This window comes from Stegostoma tigrinum, chromosome 19, assembly GCF_030684315.1.
Source record: "Stegostoma tigrinum isolate sSteTig4 chromosome 19, sSteTig4.hap1, whole genome shotgun sequence".
Taxonomy (NCBI): Eukaryota; Metazoa; Chordata; class Chondrichthyes; order Orectolobiformes; family Stegostomatidae; genus Stegostoma; species Stegostoma tigrinum.
The window spans coordinates 47,226,305-47,250,113 of record NC_081372.1 but is presented as its reverse complement, the minus strand read 5'-3'; the positions used below and the strand labels follow the sequence as shown (position 1 = coordinate 47,250,113).

The following is a 23,809-nucleotide window of genomic DNA, read 5'->3' as shown; positions in this document are numbered from 1 at the left end:
TGACACAGTCACTCTTAGAAGTTAAGCTGGTGATCTATTTTCACCTTTTCACAAGGAGGTTCCAATTTAAATAACTGTTTTCAGTGAGTATTCAATGTTATTGCTTCAATAGAGGTTCCGCTATGTTATATTATCCATTACCAACCTGCACACAAAGACTGAAACAGACATAGGGATTGAACACATTTTTAATGAGGCTTCTTCTTACTGCTACTGTTGTCCTGCCCACTGTGCAAACTAAGTAAGGTGGCTACTGGCTCACAAGGCATTGTTTCATTTCGTGTAATGAAATAACTATTTACATACTGACATATTTAACTTAGTGTAGTCCACAATGGTACCGATCCAAGTTATGTTGTTTTTTGGAACAGCAGGGCCACCATTCCCTCTAAATATGCTGGGCCCACATTGTCACAAGCATGAGCTATACCCACAATGCTGCTGGGATTTCTCGGTTCTGTAGCAGACATTTGACAGCTGACCCTGTTGCTGTGGCATTGCACTGACGTGTGCATGATAAATGTGGAAACCATAGAACATAATTGCTGGGAGTGTTTGAACAATTACCATGCAGCAAGACCTTAGGAAGCTGCGCTTTAACTAGCTCTCATCTGCTCTTTACACCTGTTCACAGAAAGAAGGGGTTTGCGTCTGGGGAGGTTTTGCTCATCACAAATTCTTGGGCGAATATTCACTTTAGATTAATACAACAGCAGGAGGGAATTTTTCAGCTCCGTCGAGAAGCAATTTATTATTCATGTGGCTGTACTAGCTACTAAAGTAGCAGCGCTTGAGAAATTAGTGACAGGAACTGTGAGATTTAACCTCCCTGAAAGTCTGATGTTGACCTATCTATTTTTGTAATGTCACAGTTAGAAAATATTACCCTTTCAATTGTTTCTATTTAAATTAAAGCAATGTTCCAACAGCATTGAGACCAGGCTGTTGAAATACTTTTACATTTCATCAACTCTCACCTGATAATCTAGTCGTACATATGGAACATTGACTTTTACAAGGCGTTCAAACAAAGACACTTCCAGATAGAAGTTTCTGGCCAGATCGTACACTGTAGCACTAGGTCGAAGCTGTCAGGGAAGCATGAAATATTAATGACAGGCATTAAAAGGCACAAAAAAAACAAGAAATTCACATAATTGACCCATAATGAATAATGAGACAGAAACAGTCCGGCATAGGTTTGTGTTAAATAGCATTTTAATTGAAGTAGTTTCTAGTTTAGGTGGTTACACCTGCTGTATGACAGGACAGGCTGCTGACTGCAGAAATCTTGCCTTGTTGTTTAAAACTTAGACATTTCAGTGGGCTATCTTAGGTTTTGTAGACCCTGTTACATCATTCAAAAAAAAAGCACACATTGCTAATATTTAAATAAGTGAGCGACAAATGAAGTAAAAGTTGTGGCAAGGACAAAATGATTCACATTGAATATATCTACAGGACCCCTGGGCAAAATTGTGCTCATCTTTACAATCCATGTGCATCAAAAAAAATTAGATTTTTTTGGTTCTATTTTGTGGTTGATGACAAAAGCTCACTTTAGGGACAAGCTGAGCCAAAATAGTGACAAACCAAGTTCAAAAATAGTAAAATAAAAGAAGTTATTTGTGTTTGCTTGTACATCTGCTCTTCAGCTATGACAGCACATCACAAGAAGTGCAATGTAGGAAGAAGGAAGAAGAGGGTGGTGATGGAGGGTTATTTTTCAGACTGGACGCTTGTGACCAGTGATGTGCTGCAGGGATCGGTGCTGGGTCCACTTTTGTTTGTCATTTATATAAATGGTGTGGATGGGAAGATTGGAGGCATGGTTATAAGTTTGTGGATGACACCAGAGTTGACGGTATAATAAACAGTGAAGAAGGGTATCTAAGATTACAAAAAGATCTTAATCAATGGGTCAACGGGCAAAGGAGTGGCAGATACAGTTTAATTTGGATAAATGCAAGGTATTGCATTTTGGTAAAACAAACAAGGGTAGAACTTACACAATGGGTGTGTTGTAGAACTGAAAAGCATACAGGTTCATGTACATTATTCTTTGAAATTTGCTTCACAGGTAGATTAGTTGTTTAAGGAGGCATTTTGCACTCTTGCCTTCATTGCTCAGATCCTTGAGAATAGGAATTGGGATGTCATATTGAGGTTGTACAGAATGTTGGTAAGGCTGCTTCTGGATTGCTAGTTGCCCCTGCTATAGGTAGAATATTATTCAATTAGAGAGGGCTCAGAAAAGATTTTCCAGGAGGTTGCAGGGAATGGAGGGTTTGAGTAATAAAGAGAGACTGGGACTTTCTCATTGGAGCATAGGAGGTTGAGGTTTATAAATCATGAGGGGCATAGAAAAGGTGAGTGGCAATGGTCTCTTCCCTAGGGTACGTGAGTTTAAAACTAGGGAACATACTTTTAAAGTGTGAGGAGAAAAAAAACACTTTATTCTTACCCTACAGCTAAGATAAAAACAAAAGAAGAATTGGTATAACTATAACTTCATTGAAAAAAACTTAGAAAAATAGATTACATAACCATGAAACAGCAACCATTCCAATATAGTAAAACCCATAAATACACCCTGGGCAGAAGCAAATTCAGAAAAATGACTGGTTTCTCCAGACCAATAGGAAAGAACACCAAGAAAAAGTTCTAGTAGACTGCAAGGTATGGCAGCTTCCAAAACAACTCTCAAAACTCATTAGCTGCTGAAAGTTAAACTAAAACTCTGGCTCTATGGGAGCCTGACTCCACCCATTCACATTGCTTCAATTGTTTCAACTTTGTAAGAAAAACCCAAGACCTCACAAGTTGTTTTCTTTATTGGCTTGGATGAGACAGTTCAGTTAAAAGCCTCTCTTTCAGAGAAGGAACAAAATACACCTTTAAAAGCCATAGTATTGTCACAATAGGCATAACTTGTAATAATTTCAAAATAAATGACTTCAAAAGGAAAACTGTAATATAACCTTGGTAATATGAAAATCTAATGACTATTGTTAGGGACCAGCCCAGACCCCCTCAATATATATTAAGTCTGTAATCTAAGACATTAACTTTTTTATTTTTAAAGGTAAATGTGAGGTGCTGTGTTCTAGATGCTACTCAATTGGTCAAACTACACGATATTAAGCAAAACGTAATTTATTTAAACATTACAGTTAAAATCCAACAAAAGAGAGAGGAACGTGGAATAACTTAACTCTATTGGAAAACTTAACGCAGTAATAGTTACACTAACTATTACTAATTAACTGTTACAATATAGTGACATCCCAAATACACACCCTTGGTAAAAGACAATCTCAGAAAACAGATCGTCTCACATGCAGTTTACTCATCCGGGAGGAAAGAACATCAAAAGATAATTCTGAGGGAGAGTGTCGCAGCTGGGAGAGACTCACTGCTGAACACAAACTAAAATCCTTGATTCTGTGGGTGGGAGTTTGACAACACCCACTCAGCCTGCTTCAATTGTTCCACCTTTAAAAAAAAACCAAGGCTTCACAAGTTGTTTATCTTCTCATAGACAGCTCACCGCCTCTCCCTCAACCTCTCTCTAAAAGAAACCAAAACAAAACACATCTCTTAAAGCCATCATCACCTACTTTCAATCAACTCTGATGTTATATTTGACCCTTAAAAGGACCTGTACTTTCAACTATGACAGTAGCTCCCCAACCTCTCTAAACTGCTTTGAAAGAGAAAAGAGGACAAGATCAAAGAAACCCAAAAGCAATGCTTAACTAGATGAAATGAGCAGTCAAATAAATGGCAAAACGGGAACAGCAACTATACTGACCTGCTGATGATCCCCAATCAGAATAAGATGTTGGCAAGCACTGCTGAGTGTTGTTATTAAATGAGCTTCCAGAACCTCAGCTGCTTCTTCTACCACAACTATTCGGGGTCTTAGTTCCTGGAGTACCTTCCTATATTTCGCTGCACCTATTTGCATGGATGATTCAAGTCAATACTTTCAGTCATGAAGTCACAACTCATGATTTTTTTGTACAAAAGTAAAGTGCTGCAGATGCTGAGAGGCTGAAATAAAAACAAGAATTGCTAGAAATACTGAGCAGGTCAGGCAGATCTCAGAACAGAAAAACCGAGTTAACATTTTTTGGTCTGTGATGTTTCATCAGGATTGCAGATCTGCAGAAAGATTATTAACTGGAAATTTTAAGCAGAACTTTTGTAATGAGCTGGATTTGGGGACAGGTGTGAGTAAGCCCAGAACTTCACGCCCATGGTTGCCATGACAATTCTCAGCACAGGTCACATTTCCGGTCATTTTACAGGAGGTTAGGCCAAGTTTAGAATAGAAACTTCATGTTTTCAATTTGTTGTCGACCAGACCAAACCTCCTCAAAACACATCAAGAGACTGCCTCAGCCCGAATTTTTAATTGTACTTAGAGGCAAATGTAAGGCGCGATGTTCAAGACATGATTTGACATGACATGACTTAAACCTTGCCACAGGTGACAAATCCAAGAGGGCTGAAGGAATTTTCAGCTGCCACAATAACTACAACATGATAATGGACGGTAATAAAATGTGAGGCTGGATGAACACAGCAGGCCAAGCAGCATCTCAGGAGCACAAAAGCTGACGTTTCGGGCCTACACCCTTCATCAGAGAGGGGGATGGGGGGAGGGAACTGGAATAAATAGGGAGAGAGGGGGAGGCGGACCGAAGATGGAGAGTAAAGAAGATAGGTGGAGAGAGTGTAGGTGGGGAGGTAGGGAGGGGATAGGTCAGTCCAGGGAAGACGGACAGGTCAAGGAGGTGGGATGAGGTTAGTGGGTAGCTGGGGGTGCGGCTTGGGGTGGGAGGAAGGGATGGGTGAGAGGAAGAACCGGTTAGGGAGGCAGAGACAGGTTGGACTGGTTTTGGGACGCAGTGGGTGGGGGGGGGGAAGAGCTGGGCTGGTTTAGGGATGCAGTAGGGGAAGGGGAGATTTTGAAGCTGTTGAAGTCCACATTGATACCATTTGGCTGCAGGGTTCCCAGGCGGAATATGAGTTGCTGTTCCTGCAACCCTCGGGTGGCATCATTGTGGCACTGCAGGAGGCCCATGATGGACATGTCATCTAGAGAATGGGAGGGGGAGTGGAAATGGTTTGCGACTGGGAGGTGCAGTTGTTTGGTGCGAACTGAGCGGAGGTGTTCTGCAAAGCGGTCCCCAAGCCTCCGCTTGGTTTCCCCAATGTAGAGGAAGCCGCACCGTGTACAGTGGATGCAGTATACCACATTGGCAGATATGCAGGTGAACCTCTGCTTAATGTGGAATGTCATCTTGGGGCCTGGGATGGGGGTGAGGCAGGAGGTGTGGGGACAAGTGTAGCATTTCCTGCGGTTGCAGGGGTAGGTGCCGGGTGTGGTGGGGTTGGAGGGCAGTGTGGAGCGAACAAGGGAGTCACGGAGAGAGTGGTCTCTCCGGAAAGCAGACAGGGGAGGGGATGGAAAAATGTCTTGGGTGGTGGGGTCGGATTGTAAATGGCGGAAGTGTCGGAGGATAATGCGTTGTATCCAGAGGTTGGTAGGGTGGTGTGTGAGAACGAGGGGGATCCTCTAGGGGCGGTTGTGGCGGGGGCGGGGTGTGAGGGATGTGTTGCGGGAAATACGGGAGACGCGGTCAAGGGCGTTCTCGATCACTGTGGGGGGGAAAGTTGCGGTCCTTAAAGAACTTGGACATCTGGGATGCAGCCATATGGTATCAATGTGGACTTCACCAGTTTAAAAATCTCCCCTTCCCCTACTGCATCCCTAAACCAGCCCAGTTTTTCCCCTCCCCCCACTGCACCACACAACCAGCCCAGCTCTTCCCCCCCACCCACTGCATCCCAAAACCAGTCCAACCTGTCTCTGCCTCCCTAACCGGTTCTTCCTCTCACCCATCGCCGCACCCCCAGCTACCCACTAACCTCATCCCACCTCCTTGACCTGTCCGTCTTCCCTATCCCCTCCCTACCTCCCCACCTACACACTCTCCACCTATCTTCTTTACTCTCCATCTTCGGTCCGCCTCCCCCTCTCTCCCTATTTATTCCTGTTCCCTCTCCCCATCCCCCTCTCTGATGAAGGGTCTAGGCCCGAAACGTCAGCTTTTGTGCTCCTGAGATGCTGCTTGGCCTGCTGTGTTCATCCAGCCTCACATTTTATTATCTTGGAATTCTCCAGCATCTGCAGTTCCCATTATCTATGATAATGGACGGTGTTGACTACCAGGAGAAGCTGCTGTGCAGTTTTTATATATGGATTGTCAACAATGTGCAATGATGACCTTTTGTCACAATCTATGACTTGGTTATGCGTCACAAAACCTGAAGAGATTATACATCCAAGTAATGTTAAAATCAATCAGATAAAGAGTCAAATAAAAGAGTTATGATTACAATTAGAGGAAGTTAAAAGGTTTGCCAAGCACCTAGAATGTTCATCAGCAAATATTGAGTATGTGTTTCTGGTTCGTCAGGTGGGATTCTCCTCTTTCAGGCAGAACTCCTCGCAGCCTAACCTCAATCCTGACTCATTTCTCTCCACTGGGAGATCATTTGATAAGCGTAGGGTCTTTTGACAATGTTCAGCAATAAAACCAAAATGAAAAAGACAAACTTTTAAGGAAGCAGAAGTGGCCCAAATGTCAGGGAGTCATTGGCCTTGCAGGTTTTAGGAGCGGTTTAAGTCTACTAAACAAGATAGGTGGGGACTGTGTTTAAGGAAGAGAACTTCATCACAAGAGGTGAGAGGAGGGGAAGGCTGATGACCATTACAGCCACTTCCATCACCTTCTACATGGTGGTCCTTGGAAACACCAGTAATTAGGATTGATACAGGGGAGTCTGCAAGGATTACAATTAAGGAGAGTGCATCCAGCAATGAAGGAAGGACACAGTGAATTCCAAATTGCATAGAACAGGAATAGGATTATACCTCATTCCCTGCCCATTCCAGGCAGTGTTTTTGAAGCATTTTTTAGCCACTCTGTTAGTGTACCAGCAAAATTCGACATGCAGCATGTTTATCCAAATGATAAGCCCATTTATAAACAAGTTCACATTTCTGTTACATACTAGTCACTTGCCCCCTCCCACATGCAGGTTGGTACATCAATATTAGTATATTGATGCTAATATTGCACAATTTGTATTGAATCAGCAGAGAAAGTAGATTTAACAAGATCAAACCTGTTGTTGTCATCCCCACAACCTTAGCTTCCTTCAGAACCCAGAGGTCTTCTTGTAGCCTCAACTCTGCCAATCTGTCAGCTGCTGCTTGGTAGAGCTGCTCATGCTGAATTATCCTTCGCCTTACATCTGTTTGATACATGGACAACCACAACCTAGAATTTTCAAAGGAATTTTTAAAGTGTCTAATTGTTAGGATGATCACAGGTCTGAAAGGATAGGAAATATTGTGGGATTCTTTCCCCTCCAGGACACCACAAACCTAGGTTTTCTGTCCTGGGCCATTAAAATTGGCTGGGTATTCCTGGAACAAGCACACCCTCCACCCTACATCCAACCCCCACACCTCAGATGTGCTGGAAACAGAAGTAACAGCAGGAAATTCAAGTACAGTTATAATAGAACTCCACTACCAGCCACCAGACCTGTTTGTTTAGATCATTTTGAATTACTCGCACTTATTAATTTGAAGTTGCTTCTTTGCTCACATTCAAACTTCTGTATGACATATCGTCCTGAGGGGAATTGAGAAGGTGGTTTACTTGGGAGAGATTTCTTCTTGATGGAGAGTCTAGAATAAGGGACACAGTTTAAAATAAAGATTTCTCTTAGAGGGTGGTAATGAGAGGAATTTTTTCTATCACAGGTCTTTAGACTGTGGAAGTCCCTTCCCCAGAAAGCTGTAGAAACTGGGTCATTGAATATATTCAAGGCGGGTTAGACAGATTTTTGATGGACAAATGAGCTAAGGGTTATGGACAAAACAAGAAATCAGGAGTTGGACCGCAGTCAGATCAGCCACGTTGGAAGGTCTGAATATTCGGTCTACTCTTGCTCTTGTTTTCCTATGCTCCATGATTGGTTCTGTGCTTGGGATCTCTGTGGTTTCCAGACAGGGATTAAAAGTGAAGTCCACCTCTATCTTTTTTTAACATCACTATCAAACTGTTTCCTGAGGGCAAGTGTGAAGAAATTAGCCCCTAAATTTCTACATGTTGATGTTAAGTTCTAAATAGAAGTAGGTCTTTCAGCAACTGATCAGTTTCATATGAACGCAAGTTACATCTTACTACATTTAATATCTTCTAAATTTAAAGATAAAAATGCTTTTCAAAAACCATTTGCCTAAAACATATAAGTCTATGTAAAATTAACTCATGTTACCAACTAATATTTATTAATGAGCAAAAATCAGTAACATCATGCAAGGTTTCTGTGACATCTATCACTTGTTTTTTTTAAAAAGTTTGAGTTTCAGATTGGAATCTTAAAGCCATTTGTTAAGTCAGATTATGTGGCTTCAGTAAACTTACTTCATTGGTTCTTGGGTAAGAATCATAGAATCCATGCAGTGTGGAAACAGGCCATTCATTTAGTCCACACCTCCATAGAGCATCCCACCCGGACCCAACCCTTCACCTATCCCTGCAACCCTGCATTCCCCATGGCTAATCCACGTAACCTGCACACTACAGGCAATTTAGCATGGAGAATCCAGCTAACTTGCACATTATCAGACTGAGGGAAGAAGCTGGAACACCCGAAGGAATCCCAGACAAGCACGGGGAGAATGTGCAAATTTCACACAGACAGTTGCCCAAGGGGTGGAATCGAAATCGAGTCTCTGGCACTGTGAGGCAGCATTGCCAGCCATTGAGCCACTGTGCCAAACAGAAATAAGTAGCTTCATTTAAGAAACATGAAATTTATACAGAGCCCCAATATGCTGCAGTAGAGGTATCTCTTTGGATGGTAAAGCTCTGATAAGTGGCATTGCTATATACTCGCAAGAACACTGAGATTCAGCAACACAAAGGAGGTCAAATGAAACAGAACATTTTGAGAGAATTCGAGGATCAGCACTTAGCTCTGACCTGTACAAGCGCCAGCGATCTTTGAGAGGAAGCATCCAGATATTGAAAATTCTCTCCTCCTCTTGTGCAGTCATAGCACCACTCTTTCGCAGTTCTGCCTGTGCTTTCTGTTTCATTTTTTTTCTTTCACCTCGCTGTACCTGTTTAAAAATAGGAACAATGCATTTAAAGTGGGACTGAATAATTACGTGAAGAATATATTTTGAAATAAAAAGCAGCATTGGGCAATATTGAGGATAAACTTAAAGGATACATACATATTATGTTTCTTCTACAATGTGTTATTTTCCAACTATGCGTTGGCTTCAGATAATCTTATCCAGCCCAGTAGATAAATTGGTCTCAAAACTCCAAGCAAATGTTCTAACATGCACTGCTAGCAGTTAGCTTCCCTCCTTACCATGCTGTACTCTGAGTAATTTACACCAGTTATGTTAATGATCATACTGACAACATGAAGGGTTTCTATTTGTGGACTGAATTATATTCAGATACGCTGAACCCCGTCCTACTCCCGCCACCTCACCTCAACTTGGCTATGGGACCTGTCTGTCCAGGGGAAGAATGGCTACCCTAAGTTGTTTAATCACTAACAGGCTGGAGATGGAATTTCGGTCAGTCAGGGAGAGGACATCTCACCTGAAAGAGCTGCTGGCCAATCAGAGGGCCACAGCTCTCAAAGTAACAGCAGCGCCAACATGAATGGTGGTCACTGTCGGTACTACACGCAGGCAATAGATCAGAGCTTTCTCACTGTTCAAGAGTGAGTGGAGTGTGTGGGGAGATGCTGAAGTTTGGGAGTTCATGATAGAAAGGAAACCGCGGCAGTAGTAATGCCTTGCAGGAGGCAAGGTGGAGACGGGCAGTTCAACGAACTCAGGGAGCCAGTTAAGGGGTGATCCTTGCCACTGCTAACCCATGCAGGGAAGTCTGTTGAGTTGGTCACCAAAATGCAATGCTCTCCAGTTGCCAGTTAAATGAGGGTGATGGTGGGATGAGGTTCTCAAATGGAAATATATTATCCATTTAAAAGCCTCACTTGATCCACTGGTGGGGAGGTTGCATAAGGCTAGCCCTGTCACGGGTATATTCACAGTGGGACTAGACTGTGCATGTAATACATACCCCGTTGTCATCAAACCTGGTCAGTGAAAGAGCATTAAATCCAGCCCAGATATTTGATAACTTCAGTGAAGAGTTCAACTAATCATGACAGCAGCTCTTTAAAATTTCAAAGCGCTAGATTTACCTGCCAGCCATCTTGGTCCTGTGGATATGCTCCCCGAGCTCCCTGGTTGTTAAGGTTCATTGCTAACAAGGTGTTTGCCAGTTCATTGAGATCAGCATCTTGCTTCTTCTTGGTCCTCATTTTTGGTTCGTCGTCATCAATCATTCTCTCTCTCTGGATTAGCTCTGCTTCCTCAGAGATTTGAATCAATTCATCTTCCATGTCTTCATCCTCCAGATCCTCCTGCTGTGCATCTTCAGAAAACATCCAATAAAAAGCGTATGTAACATCGACAAGAGCAGGTTTGGGTCATAAGCCCTTTTGTACGGGCCAGGCTGTTCAATAACGTCATAGCGCATTTTCCAGCCCAACTCCACTTACCTGTTCAATCCCACATCCCTTTGATACTCCAACTGTATTCCCTCAATTGAACGTGCTTAATAACTGAACAGTACAGCTTTTTAGGACGGTAAATTCCAAAAATGCAAATTTCTGAGTGATGGAAATTGTCTTCATCTCAGTTCAAATTGATGAATCCCCAATCCTAAAACAATGATCCCTGGTTTCTATAATATTGTCATATGATTCATTGAGAACAATTTGCATTCTTCTAAACTCCACAAAATGTAGACCTGTTTTAATCAATCTTACCTCATAGGAAATCTTCACTGTAAACCTCCTAAAGACAAATCTTCCTTTTTTTGATGAAGAGACAAAAACTGTACACTTCAGGTGTGGTCTAACTAGTTTCCTTTATTTCATATTCCAAGCTCTTTGGAATAAAGGTTAATATAGCATATAATAAAATGTGAGGCTGGATGAACACAGCAGGCCAAGCAGCATCTCAGGAGCACAAAAGCTGACGTTTCGGGCCTACACCCTTCATCAGAGAGGGGGATGGGGGGAGGGAACTGGAATAAATAGGGAGAGAGGGGGAGGCGGGCCGAAGATGGAGAGTAAAGAAGATAGGTGGAGAGAGTGTAGGTGGGGAGGTAGGGAGGGGATAGGTCAGTCCAGGGAAGACGGACAGGTCAAGGAGGTGGGATGAGGTTAGTAGGTAGCGGGGGGTGCGGCTTGGGGTGGGAGGAAGGGATGGGTGAGAGGAAGAACCGGTTAGGGAGGCAGAGACAGGTTGGACTGGTTTTGGGATGCAGTGGGTGGGGGGGAAGAGCTGGGCTGGTTGTGTGGTGCAGTGGGGGGAGGGGACGAACTGGGAAGGTGCCGGGTGTAGTGGGGTTGGAGGGCAGTGTGGAGCGAACAAGGGAGTCACGGAGAGAGTGGTCTCTCCGGAAAGCAGACAGGGGAGGGGATGGAAAAATGTCTTGGGTGGTGGGGTCGGATTGTAAATGGCGGAAGTGTCGGAGGATAATGCGTTGTATCCGGAGGTTGGTAGGGTGCTGTGTGAGAACGAGGGGGATCCTCTTGGGGCGGTTGTGGCGGGGGCGGGGTGTGAGGGATGTGTTGCGGGAAATACGGGAGACGCGGTCAAGGGCGTTCTCGATCACTGTGGGGGGAAAGTTGCGGTCCGTGGGACACGTGGAACAGTCCCTCTTCCGCACCTACATAGGCCCCAAACCCCACCTCTTCCTCTGGTACATTGATGACTGTATCGGCGCCGCCTCTTGCTCCCGAGAGGAGCTCGAACAGTTCATCCACTTCACCAACACCTTCCACCCCAATCTTCAGTTCACCTGGGCCATCTCCAGCACATCCCTCACCTTCCTGGACCTCTCAGTCTCCATCTCAGGCAACCAGCTTGTAACTGATGTCCATTTCAAGCCCACCGACTCCCACAGCTACCTAGAATACACCTCCTCCCACCCACCCTCCTGCAAAAATTCCATCCCCTATTCCCAATTCCTCCGCCTCCGCCGCATCTGCTCCCACGATAAGACATTCCACTCCCGCACATCCCAGATGTCCAAGTTCTTTAAGGACCGCAACTTTCCCCCCACAGTGATCGAGAATGCCCTTGACCGCGTCTCCCGTATTTCCCGCAACACATCCCTCACACCCCGCCCCCGCCACAACCGCCGTAAGAGGATCCCCCTCGTTCTCACACAGCACCCCACCAACCTCCGGATACAATGCATCATCCTCCGACACTTCCGCCATTTACAATCCGACTCCACCACCCAAGACATTTTTCCATCCCCACCCCTGTCTGCTTTCCGGAGAGATCACTCTCTCCGTGACTCCCTTGTTCGCTCCACACTGCCCTCCAACCCCACCACACCCGGCACCTTCCCCTGCAACCGCAGGAAATGCTACACTTGTCCCCACACCTCCTCCCTCGCCCCTATCCCAGGCCCCAAGATGACATTCCACATTAAGCAGAGGTTCACCTGCACATCTGCCAATGTGGTATACTGCATCCACTGTACCCGGTGCGGCTTCCTCTACATTGGGGAAACCAAGCGGAGGCTTGGGGACCGCTTTGCAGAACACCTCCGCTCAGTTAGCAACAAACAACTGCACCTCCCAGTCGCAAACCATTTCCACTCCCCCTCCCATTCTCTAGATGACATGTCCATCATGGGCCTCCTGCACTGCCACAATGATGCCACCCGAAGGTTGCAGGAACAGCAACTCATTCTGCCTGGGAACCCTGCAGCCATATGGTATCAATGTGGACTTCACCAGTTTCAAAATCTCCCCTTCCCCTAATGCATCCCTCAACCAGCCCAGTTCGTTCCCTCCCCCCACTGCACCACACAACCAGCCCAGCTCTTCCCCCCCACCCACTGCATCCCAAAACCAGTCCAACCTGTCTCTGCCTCCCTAACCGGTTCTTCCTCTCACCCATCCCTTCCTCCCACCCCAAGCCGCACCCCCAGCTACCTACTAACCTCATCCCACCTCCTTGACCTGTCCGTCTTCCCTGGACTGACCTATCCCCTCCCTACCTCCCCACCTACACTCTCTCCACCTATCTTCTTTACTCTCCATCTTCGGTCCGCCTCCCCCTCTCTCCCTATTTATTCCAGTTCCCTCCCCCCATCCCCCTCTCTGATGAAGGGTCTAGGCCCGAAACGTCAGCTTTCGTGCTCCTGAGATGCTGCTTGGCCTGCTGTGTTCATCCAGCCTCACATTTTATTATCTTGGAATCTCCAGCATCTGCAGTTCCCATTATCTTTAATATAGCATATGCTGTCTATAGTGTCTTCATTGTAATAAAGCAGCCTACATCACCTTATACGTGTGAGTTAGATGCCAAGCCATATTAAGAATGTGAAGGCCTAAAGATTGCAAAGGAAAAGAAAACAAGGGAATAGTTCCAGGGATGATGAGATTCAGTTTTGTGAATAGATTAGTGAAATTGAGGTGCCTCTCCTTGGAGAGGAGAAGGTTGGGAGGAGATTGGTGAATGCTTTCAAAAATCATTACAGACCTAAGCATTAAAGAAATAAATTGATCCCTTTGGTGGAGAACCAGTGGACACCAATGGCAAAAAGAATCAAAGGCAATATGAGGGCAAACCTTTTTAGGTAACAAGTCATTAAGTTCGAGAGTAAACATGGTAGATGGCAGATTCAATTGTGACTTTCAAAAGGGAAGTGGATTTGATCAGGCTGGAGGGAAAAGACAGGGGATTGGGACTAGTTTGTGTTGGCCTTTGCAGAGAGCTAGTACAGACATGATAGACTGAATGACCTTTTTATATTGTAGCCATTCTGTGACTCAATAAGGAGATATTATGGTAAATGTCTAAAGGCTTCGTCAAAAGGTCCTATCGAAGGGAAAATATGAAGGAGGAAATATTGGTAGAAAGGTAGAAAGGTTTAGAGAGAGGGAATTCCAAAACATTTAGGACCTGGATAACTGAAGGTAAAACTGCAACTGTTGGAATAATTGAGCATTTCCAATTTTTAAAGCGCCAGAATTGCTGGAACACAGAAATCTCAGCAGACAGTTAATATTGGAAGAAACAACCAAGAGAGGGAACAGCAAGGTCTTTGAATACAATATAATAATTTCCCAGGTTGATGTGTTGCATAATCAGGAGCCAAGGTAGGTCAGCAAGTACAGAAATGAAGGGTGGTTAGGATGTTGAGAGAGTTTGAACACAGGCAGCAAAAATTTGAAGCCACTCGAGCTTGGAGTGTGGAATGAAGATGGTAAACTGTGAGTGCATAAGGAGACCAAGCGCAAAGGTAACCAAGGCATAATGGAGTATTTCAGCAGTCAATGAGTGGTGGAAAGATAATGCAATTAAGGTGGAAATAAACAATCTTAATCATAGTATGGTTACACGTTTGGAACTTCATCCAGGAGTCAAACATAACCGCAAAGCTCTGATCAAGATTTGAACGCAAGGTTATTTAATCCCTGCACATCATTATTTTTGAATCACAGCATTAAAAACTTATTTTACTCTTCTATCCTTCCTACCAAAGTAGATAATTGTACATTTCACTCAATCTTGCATACTCACTTAATCCTTCTGTCGCCACTTTGTGTCCTCCTCACAATTTATTTTTCTATCAGCAACCTTCTACACATTACACTCAATGTCCTCATCCAAGAAGTTATCGATTATAAATAGCTAAGTCCTTAACACTGATCCTTGCAGTGCTCCACTAGTAACAACCTGCCAACTGAAAAATGATCTAACTTCTCTCTATTAATCCAAGCTAATACATTACTCTCTGTCCAGTGGAATGAACCCAATTCCTGAGAGCAAGAGTAAACAAGATGCAACCTTTCAAGATTTGGCACAGAACTCCATGGCGTCTATGGGGTTTATCTCTGTGGGGTAAAATATTAAAGTGAAAAACAACCATTGTTTTAAAGACCAATAATGTGTCACTGTGGCTGAAGTTAGGAGGAGTTGTGAGAGATAGTTTAATCCACCCCCCCGAATCGAGTCATTTGGTCTTCAGAATTTTATTTTCCATGCATATTGTATTTCCACTTACATGCATCAAAACATCTATGTTTTGCTCATCTTAATTGTGAATGATTGTGCAGGTATTCTGGGGATTCAGATGTGTATAATTTAAATTGTATTGTAGTAGATAGGAATCCTTCCTTTCTTTTGCCATTTATTAAAGTTACTTATGTTACAACAGACAAGTTATTTTCTGTCAATGACAAAAACTAACCTGCATTTCTATTGATAACAAGGTGTACAGCTGGAAGAAGACAGCAGGCCAAGCAGCTCCTATGATTCTCCAGCATCTGCAGTTCCTACTATCTCTGACTTTCTATTGCCCTGGATAGCAATATGTCAGGCAAATTGGCCATTATTTAATTGGGATTTTATACATTAAACAACAAAATGTGGGACAGTGCAGCATGATTATTGGTGACTTAAAGTTATAAAGGTCTACGGCATGGAAACAGGACCTTCAGCCCAACTTGTTTTCACAATTAAACTATTCCCATTTCCCTGCTTTTGGTTCATATTCCTCCATCCATATACATGTCTAAATGTTTTTTAAATGATACAATTGCACTTGCTTCACTCATTTTTCACTGAAGTTTAAGGGATTAGTGTTCAGGGCCTTTCAAATGAAGTCAGCATAAAATTGGACGTGGAGTCAGAGCGAGTGGTAAAAGATAACAGAAAGCTACTAGGTTTCTCATACCAAAATAAGACGCTTTGGGAGCAGCTAAAACCATCCTGAAGCTAGAACAGATATTCCTGCTGTACTTATTGAAACTAACAAAAGGAAGGCTGCTGGAGGACAGAAATAAATTAGAGGTGGTGTTGCCTGCCCGAGCTAAGAACGCAGAGCTAATTGAAATAGTCACAAAACATCTGGGAACATTCAAAATACAGGAAAAAATAGGTACACCAAAAGAGGTGAGTCACTTGAGTTAGCAGGAATTCAATTGTGGTCTGAGCAACTATACCATGAAATAGAATTGAAGCTGATGGAAAAAAAAACAAGGGAGTTTAAATGTAAAAATTTGAATTTGAACTTTGGAGAGTGGTGAAATATAAAGAGGATGTTGTTTAAGAAGACTGGACCAGAGATTCATAAATAAATGGATAAAGAAAGCATAAAAGCAGAGAGAGAGGGAGGAAAGGCCAGCTTAAAAATGTTGTTTCTCTAAACTGCAACATTAGATGACAAAAATCGCAGGAATAGGTTGTGAAAGCATTCTTTACATCATTTGAAAAACTAGTAAGTGGAATGACGTGGCCAAAGGAAAACAGGACAAGTTGACAGATTGAACACGTGAAATATACACATCACCAGAGGAGGTTTCGATGAATTTTTGCACTGTAAAAATAAAAGGCCATTCTGGGTGAATATGAGTTTGTTTCTCAAGCAAAAATTTCAAAATTTGAGGAAGCAACCTGTGCAAGCATATATTGAATTTCAAAGGGTGAATCAAAGTGATTCAAAGGTGGGAATGAGCATAAGGAGTACACACCATGCACAAAGTTCTCAGAGCAATTATTCTTTTAGAAGAGTTTAAAAACTCATTAGCTTTGCTGACAAAAACCCTTGTTGAAGACCAGGGCGGTACAACTGCTAGACATGCAACAAGAATGGCTGATGATTATGAAGTAATGATTAAAACCGAAACTTTTCCTCATCTACCTCAAACTCAAGAAGGATACAAGAGTGGGTGAGCGAAAGGATAGGAAATAGCCAAGGTAAGGAAAAACAGTTGGAAATGTGTTAAGATCCCCTTTTCAGATCAGAAAGGAAGAAGTTAAAAGGTGCAGGTGAAAACTGAAGGCGTAAGAATTTCCACATTAATAAGACAGAACACCCTTGCTCAGAATGCTTGAGAGTCGCACAGAAAGCTTATGGGACTTATTTGGGTTTGTAAGACTGGGAATGCAAAGGGGCCTCCAAATTAAAAAAGAAACAGAATAAACTGTAGCTTTAACTATGAAACTGGAGGTAAACACTGCAGTCAGTGCAGGAGAGGTGAATAAGATAGATGAGAGGTACAAAGGATTTTCATCAAAAGGAATGGTAACTCCTTTATCTTTAAATGATACAGCTAAACATACCTCAGAGACAGAGTAGCTGTTGAAGCTCTTTTGCTGGAAAAGGAGATAGTTTACCCTCCAGAGAATGCAATGAAAGCCAAAGTGCTAATAAACAAGGTAAGTAGAGACTATAGTATCAGAGATAATGGGAACTGCAGATGCTGGAGATTCCAAGATAATAAAATGTGAGGCTGGATGAACACAGCAGGCCAAGCAGCATCTCAGGAGCACAAAAGCTGACGTTTCGGGCCTAGACCCTTCATCAGAGAGGGGGATGGGGGGAGGGAACTGGAATAAATAGGGAGAGAGGGGGAGGCGGACCGAAGATGGAGAGTAAAGAAGATAGGTGGAGAAGGTGTGGGTGGGGAGGTAGGGAGGGGATAGGTCAGTCCAGGGAAGACGGACAGGTCAAGGAGGTGGGATGAGGTTAGTAGGTAGCTGGGGGTGCGGCTTGGGGTGGGAGGAAGGGATGGGTGAGAGGAAGAACCGGTTAGGGAGGCAGAGACAGGTTGGACTGGTTTTGGGATGCAGTGGGTGGGGGGGAAGAGCTCATATTCCGCCTGGGAACCCTGCAGCCATATGGTATCAATGTGGACTTCACCAGTTTCAAAATCTCCCCTTCCCCCACTGCATCCCTAAACCAGCCCAGTTCATCCCCTCCCCCCACTGCACCACACAACCAGCCCAGCTCTTCCCCCCCACCCACTGCATCCCAAAACCAGTCCAACCTGTCTCTGCCTCCCTAACCGGTTCTTCCTCTCACCCATCCCTTCCTCCCACCCCAAGCCGCACCCCCAGCTACCTACTAACCTCATCCCACCTCCTTGACCTGTCCGTCTTCCCTGGGCTGACCTATCCCCTCCCTACCTCCCCACCCACACCTTCTCCACCTATCTTCTTTACTCTCCATCTTCGGTCCGCCTCCCCCTCTCTCCCTATTTATTCCAGTTCCCTCCCCCCATCCCCCTCTCTGATGAAGGGTCTAGGCCCGAAACGTCAGCTTTTGTGCTCCTGAGATGCTGCTTGGCCTGCTGTGTTCATCCAGCCTCACATTTTATTAAGTAGAGACTATATCCTGGTTCTGTTGTGCAAAGTGCAAGTGGAGAGTGACATGATATCCAGGAGAGTAGGAATAGATTAGTTGCAACAAAATTACTTTGGGACAGAGTAAACTTACTCCTAGGTAAGGATATAGCTGCCATGAAATTTATAGTTTTACCCATAATCACAGAAAGTCTGAGTAAGGTTATAGAGATGAAACAGCTACAGGAACAAGTTCCAGGCATTTTTCCATCATGGGTGGTGACCAGACAAATTAACAGACAACAGTGTGTTATTGTTGTTGAAATTAGGAGGGATTGAGAGAGACAGTTTAATCCAGCCTTCAAATCAGGACTGTTGATGTTCGAAATTTAATTCTCCCTGTTTTTTTTCTAGCTATCCATAATGTGTGTCAAACCACGTGTCTTCATTGTGAACAAAAGTGTAGGTATTCTGTGGTCTTGTATGGACAAAGTTGATAACTGCATATTAATAGATTATGAATCCTTCCTTTTCTCTATACTGTTAAAGATAAGTATGTTACAATACTTGAGCGACTTTTTTATGGCAGACTTAGAACATAAGAGCAAGGAGCAGGAGTAGGCCATCCGGCCCCTCGTGCCTGCCCTGCCATTTAATGAGATCATGGCTGATTTTTTGAGACTCAGCTCCACTTACCTGCCCGCTCACCATAACCCTTAATTCCTGTACTGTTCAAAAATGTATCTAGCCTTGCCTTAAACACAGTGAGTTAGCTTCAACGACTTCACTGGGCAGGGAATTCCACAGATTGACAACCTTTTGGGTGGAGAAGTTCCTTCTGACCTCAGTCCTACATCTGCTTCCCTTTATTTCGAGGTGATGCCCTCTAGTTCTAGTTTCACTTGCTAGTAGAAACAACCTCCCTGCCTCCACCTTATCTATTCCGTTCATAATCTTACATTTTTCTGTAAGATCTCCCCTCATTCTTCTGAATTCCAATGAGCATAAGCCCAGTCTACTCATCTCTCGTCATAATCCAACCCTCTCAACCCTGGATTTAACCGAGTGAATCTCCTCTGCATCCCCCTCCAGTGCTAGTATATCTCTTCTCAAGTAAGGAGACCAAAACTGCACACAGTACTCCAGGTGTGGACTCACCAGGAACCTTTACAGCTGCAGCATAGCCTCCCTGTTTTTAAACTCTATCCCTTGAGCGTTGGCAGACAAAATTACATTTGTCTTTTTAGTGACCTGCTGCACCTGCAATCCCATCTTCAGCGATTCATGTACAAGGACACCCAAGTCCCTCTGCATAGCAGTGTGCTGCAATTTTTTACCATTTAAAACGTAGTCCATTTTGCTGTTATTCCTACAAAAATGGATGACCTCACACTTATCAACATTGTATTCCATCTGCCAGACCTTTACCCACTCACTTAGACTATCTATATCCCTCTGCAGACTTTCAATGTCTTCTACACACTTTGCTCTACCACTCACCTTAGTGTCCTCTGCAAATTTTGGTACACCACACTTAGTCCCCAACTTCAAATCATCTATGTAAATTGTAAACAATTGAGGTCCCAACACTGATCCCTGAGGCACACCACTAGCCACTAACCGCCAACCAGAAAAACACCTATTTACCCCTACACTTTGCTTTCCACTGGTCAACCAATCCTCTATCTATGCCAATACATTACCTGTAATAGTGTGCAATTTTATCTTATGTAGCAGCCTTTGGTGTGGTACCTTGTCAATGCCTTCTGGAAATCCAGATACATCACATCCACAGGTTCCCCGTTGTCTACCATATAAGTAATGTCCTCAAAGAATTCCACCAAATTAGTTAAACATGACCTACCCTTCATGAACCCATGCTGGGTGTTCCTTATAGGACAATTTACATCCAGATGTCTTGATATTTTTTCCTTAATGATAAGATTCAAGCATTTTCTCCACGACCGAAGTTAAGCTAACTGGCCTGTAGTTACCTGCTTTTTGTCTACTTCCATTTTTAAACAGTGGTATCACATTGAAAAACAGCAATCTGTGGGAACCACCCCCAGAGTCCAGTGAATTTTGGTAAATAATTACTAGGGCATTTGCTATTTCCACCATCACCTCTTCTAGTACCCTGGGATGTATTTCATCAGGGCCAGGAGACTTGTCTACCTTTATCCCATTAGCTTGCCCAGCACTGCCTCCTTTTGTGATAATGATAGCAGGTGACGACCTAGAAACTATAACCTTCTTGCTATTAGTTTTCGGCATGTTATTTGTGTCTTCCACTATGAAGACCGACACGAAATAACTGTTTAATGTCTCAGCTATTTCCTCATTCCCAGTTATTAAATTGGCCTTCACATCCTCTAAAGGACCAATGTTTACCTTTGCCACTCTTTTACAATTACATATTTATAGAAACTTTTGCTGCCTGTTTTTATATTCTGAGCTAGTTTACTCTCATAATCTTACTTTTCTTTATAACTATTCTTGTAAAGATTTCCCAGTCTACTAGTTTCCCACTACTCTTTGCTTTTTTGTATGTTTTTTTTTCAAATCTGATACTTTCCTTTATTTCTTTAGTCATCCATGGCAGGCTCTCACTTTTCCTACAGTTCTTCCTTATCACTGGAATATACTTCTGCTGAGCACTGTGAAAAATTGCTTTGAAAGTCCTCCACTGTTCCTCAACTGACCCACCATAATGATTTTGTTCCCATTCTATCTTAGCTAACCCCTTCCTCATTCCTTCATAGTCTCCTTTGTTTAAGCGCAGGACGCAGGTACTGGATTTAACCCTCCCATGTTCCATCTTTATTTTAAATTTGACCATGCTGTGATCGCTCCTTCCAAGAGGATCCCTAACTGTGAGATCATTAATTATTCCTGTCTCATTACTCAGGACTAGATCTAGGATAGCTTGCTCCTGAGTAGTTCCATTACATATTGTTCAAGGAAGTTATCGCAGATGCATTCTATGAACCCCTCCTCAAGGCTGCCATTACTGACCTGGTTTGACCAATCGGTATGTAGATTAAAATCCCCCATGATAATTGCTGTACCAGATTTACATGCATTGGCTATTTCTGCATTTATTGCCCGCCCCACCACAATGTTGCTATTTGGTGGCCTATAGACCACATCTATCAGTGACTCCTTCTCCCTGCTATTCCTAATTTCTACCCAAATGGATTCAACGTTTTGTTCTGTAGAACCTATATCATCTCTCACTACTACCCTGATATCATCCTTAAACATGAGAGCAACACCACCTCCCTTCCCTTTCTGTCTGTCCTTCCAAACTGTTTGATACCCCTGGATATTTAACTCCTAGTCATGACCGTCCCGTAATCGTGTCTCTGTAATGGCCAGTAAATTAAACCCATTTGCCATGATTTGCACCGTCAACTTATCCACCTTGCTTCGAATGCTCCGAGTATTCAGATAAGGTGCCCTTATGCCTGCTTTTGCACCTTCTTTTGGGTCCTATTGCCTCCATTACTAACAGTTCTTGAGTTCTCCTTCCCTTTAGCATTTATCATAATTTTCAATGGAGTTAAAGCTTCTTCGTCACCTAAGCTGCTGCTTTGCCTTACATTAATTGTTGTTCTCTCTATACGCTCACATCTCCCTTCCCCCCTAATTACTAGTTTAATGTCCTATTTACCACTCTACTTACCCTTTTTGCCAGAACACTCGCCCTGGCCCTGTTCAGGTGGAGTCCATCCCAGCGATATAGATCCCTACTGTCCCCAAACTGATGCCAGTGCCCCATGAAAAGGAAACCTTCTTTCTCACACCATTCTTTTAGCCACGTGTTTACTTCCCTGATCATTGCCTCCCTATGCCAATTTGCATGTGGCTCAGGCAGCAATCCAGAGATTATGGCCCCTGAAGACCTGTTTTTTAATTTTGTTCCTAGCTTTTCATAATCCCGAAACAGGTCTTTTTTCCTAGTCCTGCCTATGTTGTTGGTACCTACATGGACCACAACAACTGGATCCTCCCCCTCTCTCACTAGTATCCTCTCAAACCGGTCAGAGATATCTCGCACCCTGGCACCAGGCAGACAACACACCATGCGGGATTCTCTAGCCAGCTCCCAAAGGATACTGTCTATCGCCCTGATGATGGAATACCCTACAACTACAATGTCTTTTTACTCCTCCCTCTTGAATGGCCTCCTGGGCCATGGTCAGTTGACTCATCCTTCCTGCAGCCCTGTTCCTCATCCACACATGGAGCAAGTGCCTCATTCCTCTGGGACAGAGCTGCAGCTCCTGTGCTCATGTCTGCAGGGTCCCTCTACCTGCCTTACTCGCAGACTTGATTGAATTTCTTTTGGCTTGAATAGCAGGCCATTAGAGAAGCTGATCAGCTTGGTGATCTATTGTAATTTTATACATTCTGTCAAACAGTGAGGGTGATAATTCATGCACTCTTCCTGGTTATGTTGTGACATCCTAGCAGAGAAAGCAGATTAATGGGCTGCAGGGATGGGATAAGTCATCAGCTTGGCCCTGTTCAAGAAGAATTGTAGTGTATTCTGACTGGATTTGGAAATTCGACCAACAAAAGCCAACTCATTTTGTGGCGGGATGACAAGAAGATTCAATCTTTTGGGCAGGATAGCTATCATACTACAGAATAACTGAATGCTCCACAATTATCATTAAACAAACAATAAAATGGAGATGGAGATTGAACTGGAGGCTTTCAATACAGATGTTAAGGTTTCTCTTAAAAGTTACACTTGAAAGAGCATCTAATTAGGAGATAGCAGCAAAAACGTAGACGGAATAACTCACCCCAATGAATAAAGTACTTTGACAGCCATTTAACAGGTGACAGGATCAAAGGTGACAAAAGTTTGCAAGTCAGTTTCTTCTGTCATTCCAAGGGGATCATGTTAATCAGTTAATGGTACGGCTGAAGTTAAAGGTTAGCAATGGAAGCAACACAAGGTGATATTGTTTGTGTATAGTTTCCAATTTATTGAAACACTTTTAACAATTGTGCACATGACAGTAGGAGACTTTACCTGCATTTTCTATGTTCTGCGGATCTTCTCCAGGAATTGCAGTCACACTCATGAAACCAAGGCCCAGCCACTCCACGATTAATGAATACCTTCTTCCAAGGAAGCCAAAATCATCAAATGCCTGCAAAAGCATTAAAATATCCAGTGAAAGTTAGTCAGTCATTCTGTCCTGAACACCATAACTCGCACAACATGCAGCATTAGCTCTCAGACAATGATGCAAAACATGTACTGTAATACTTTCAGGCTTTAACAGTATTAACAAATATCTTAAAGTATTCTTAACAGCAGTGGAATCAGACTTCAATTTTTTCTAATTGTAAGCAGATTTCTTTAATTAGCACCGAGGCTTCCCAGCACAGATCTGAAGAAATGGCAAAAACAATGCATTCAGTCCGGAAGATGGAGAGTTCAAACCAGAGCTCAGAACAGTTAGCTCCTGATGCCAACTTGTGACCTCTGCTAGCAGAAGCCTG

The 23,809-nt window shown here is 43.4% G+C and overlaps 1 protein-coding gene across 6 annotated transcripts in view; it reads right to left on the bottom strand.

The window, feature by feature from the left end:
- znfx1 (zinc finger, NFX1-type containing 1) overlaps nt 1–23,809 on the bottom strand; it is a 71,136-nt gene that overhangs the window by 9,635 nt on the left and 37,692 nt on the right. For all 6 annotated transcript variants that reach the window (XM_048549995.2, XM_048549992.2, XM_048549993.2 and 3 more), the window contains exons 7-12: nt 23,334–23,454; nt 10,327–10,559; nt 9,078–9,217; nt 7,204–7,358; nt 3,815–3,960; nt 978–1,088 (exon numbers count right to left, since the gene is read on the bottom strand). In XM_048549995.2, the coding sequence (XP_048405952.2) occupies nt 978–1,088; nt 3,815–3,960; nt 7,204–7,358; nt 9,078–9,217; nt 10,327–10,559; nt 23,334–23,454 (906 nt within the window). The remainder of the gene's footprint in view (nt 1–977; nt 1,089–3,814; nt 3,961–7,203; nt 7,359–9,077; nt 9,218–10,326; nt 10,560–23,333; nt 23,455–23,809) is intronic.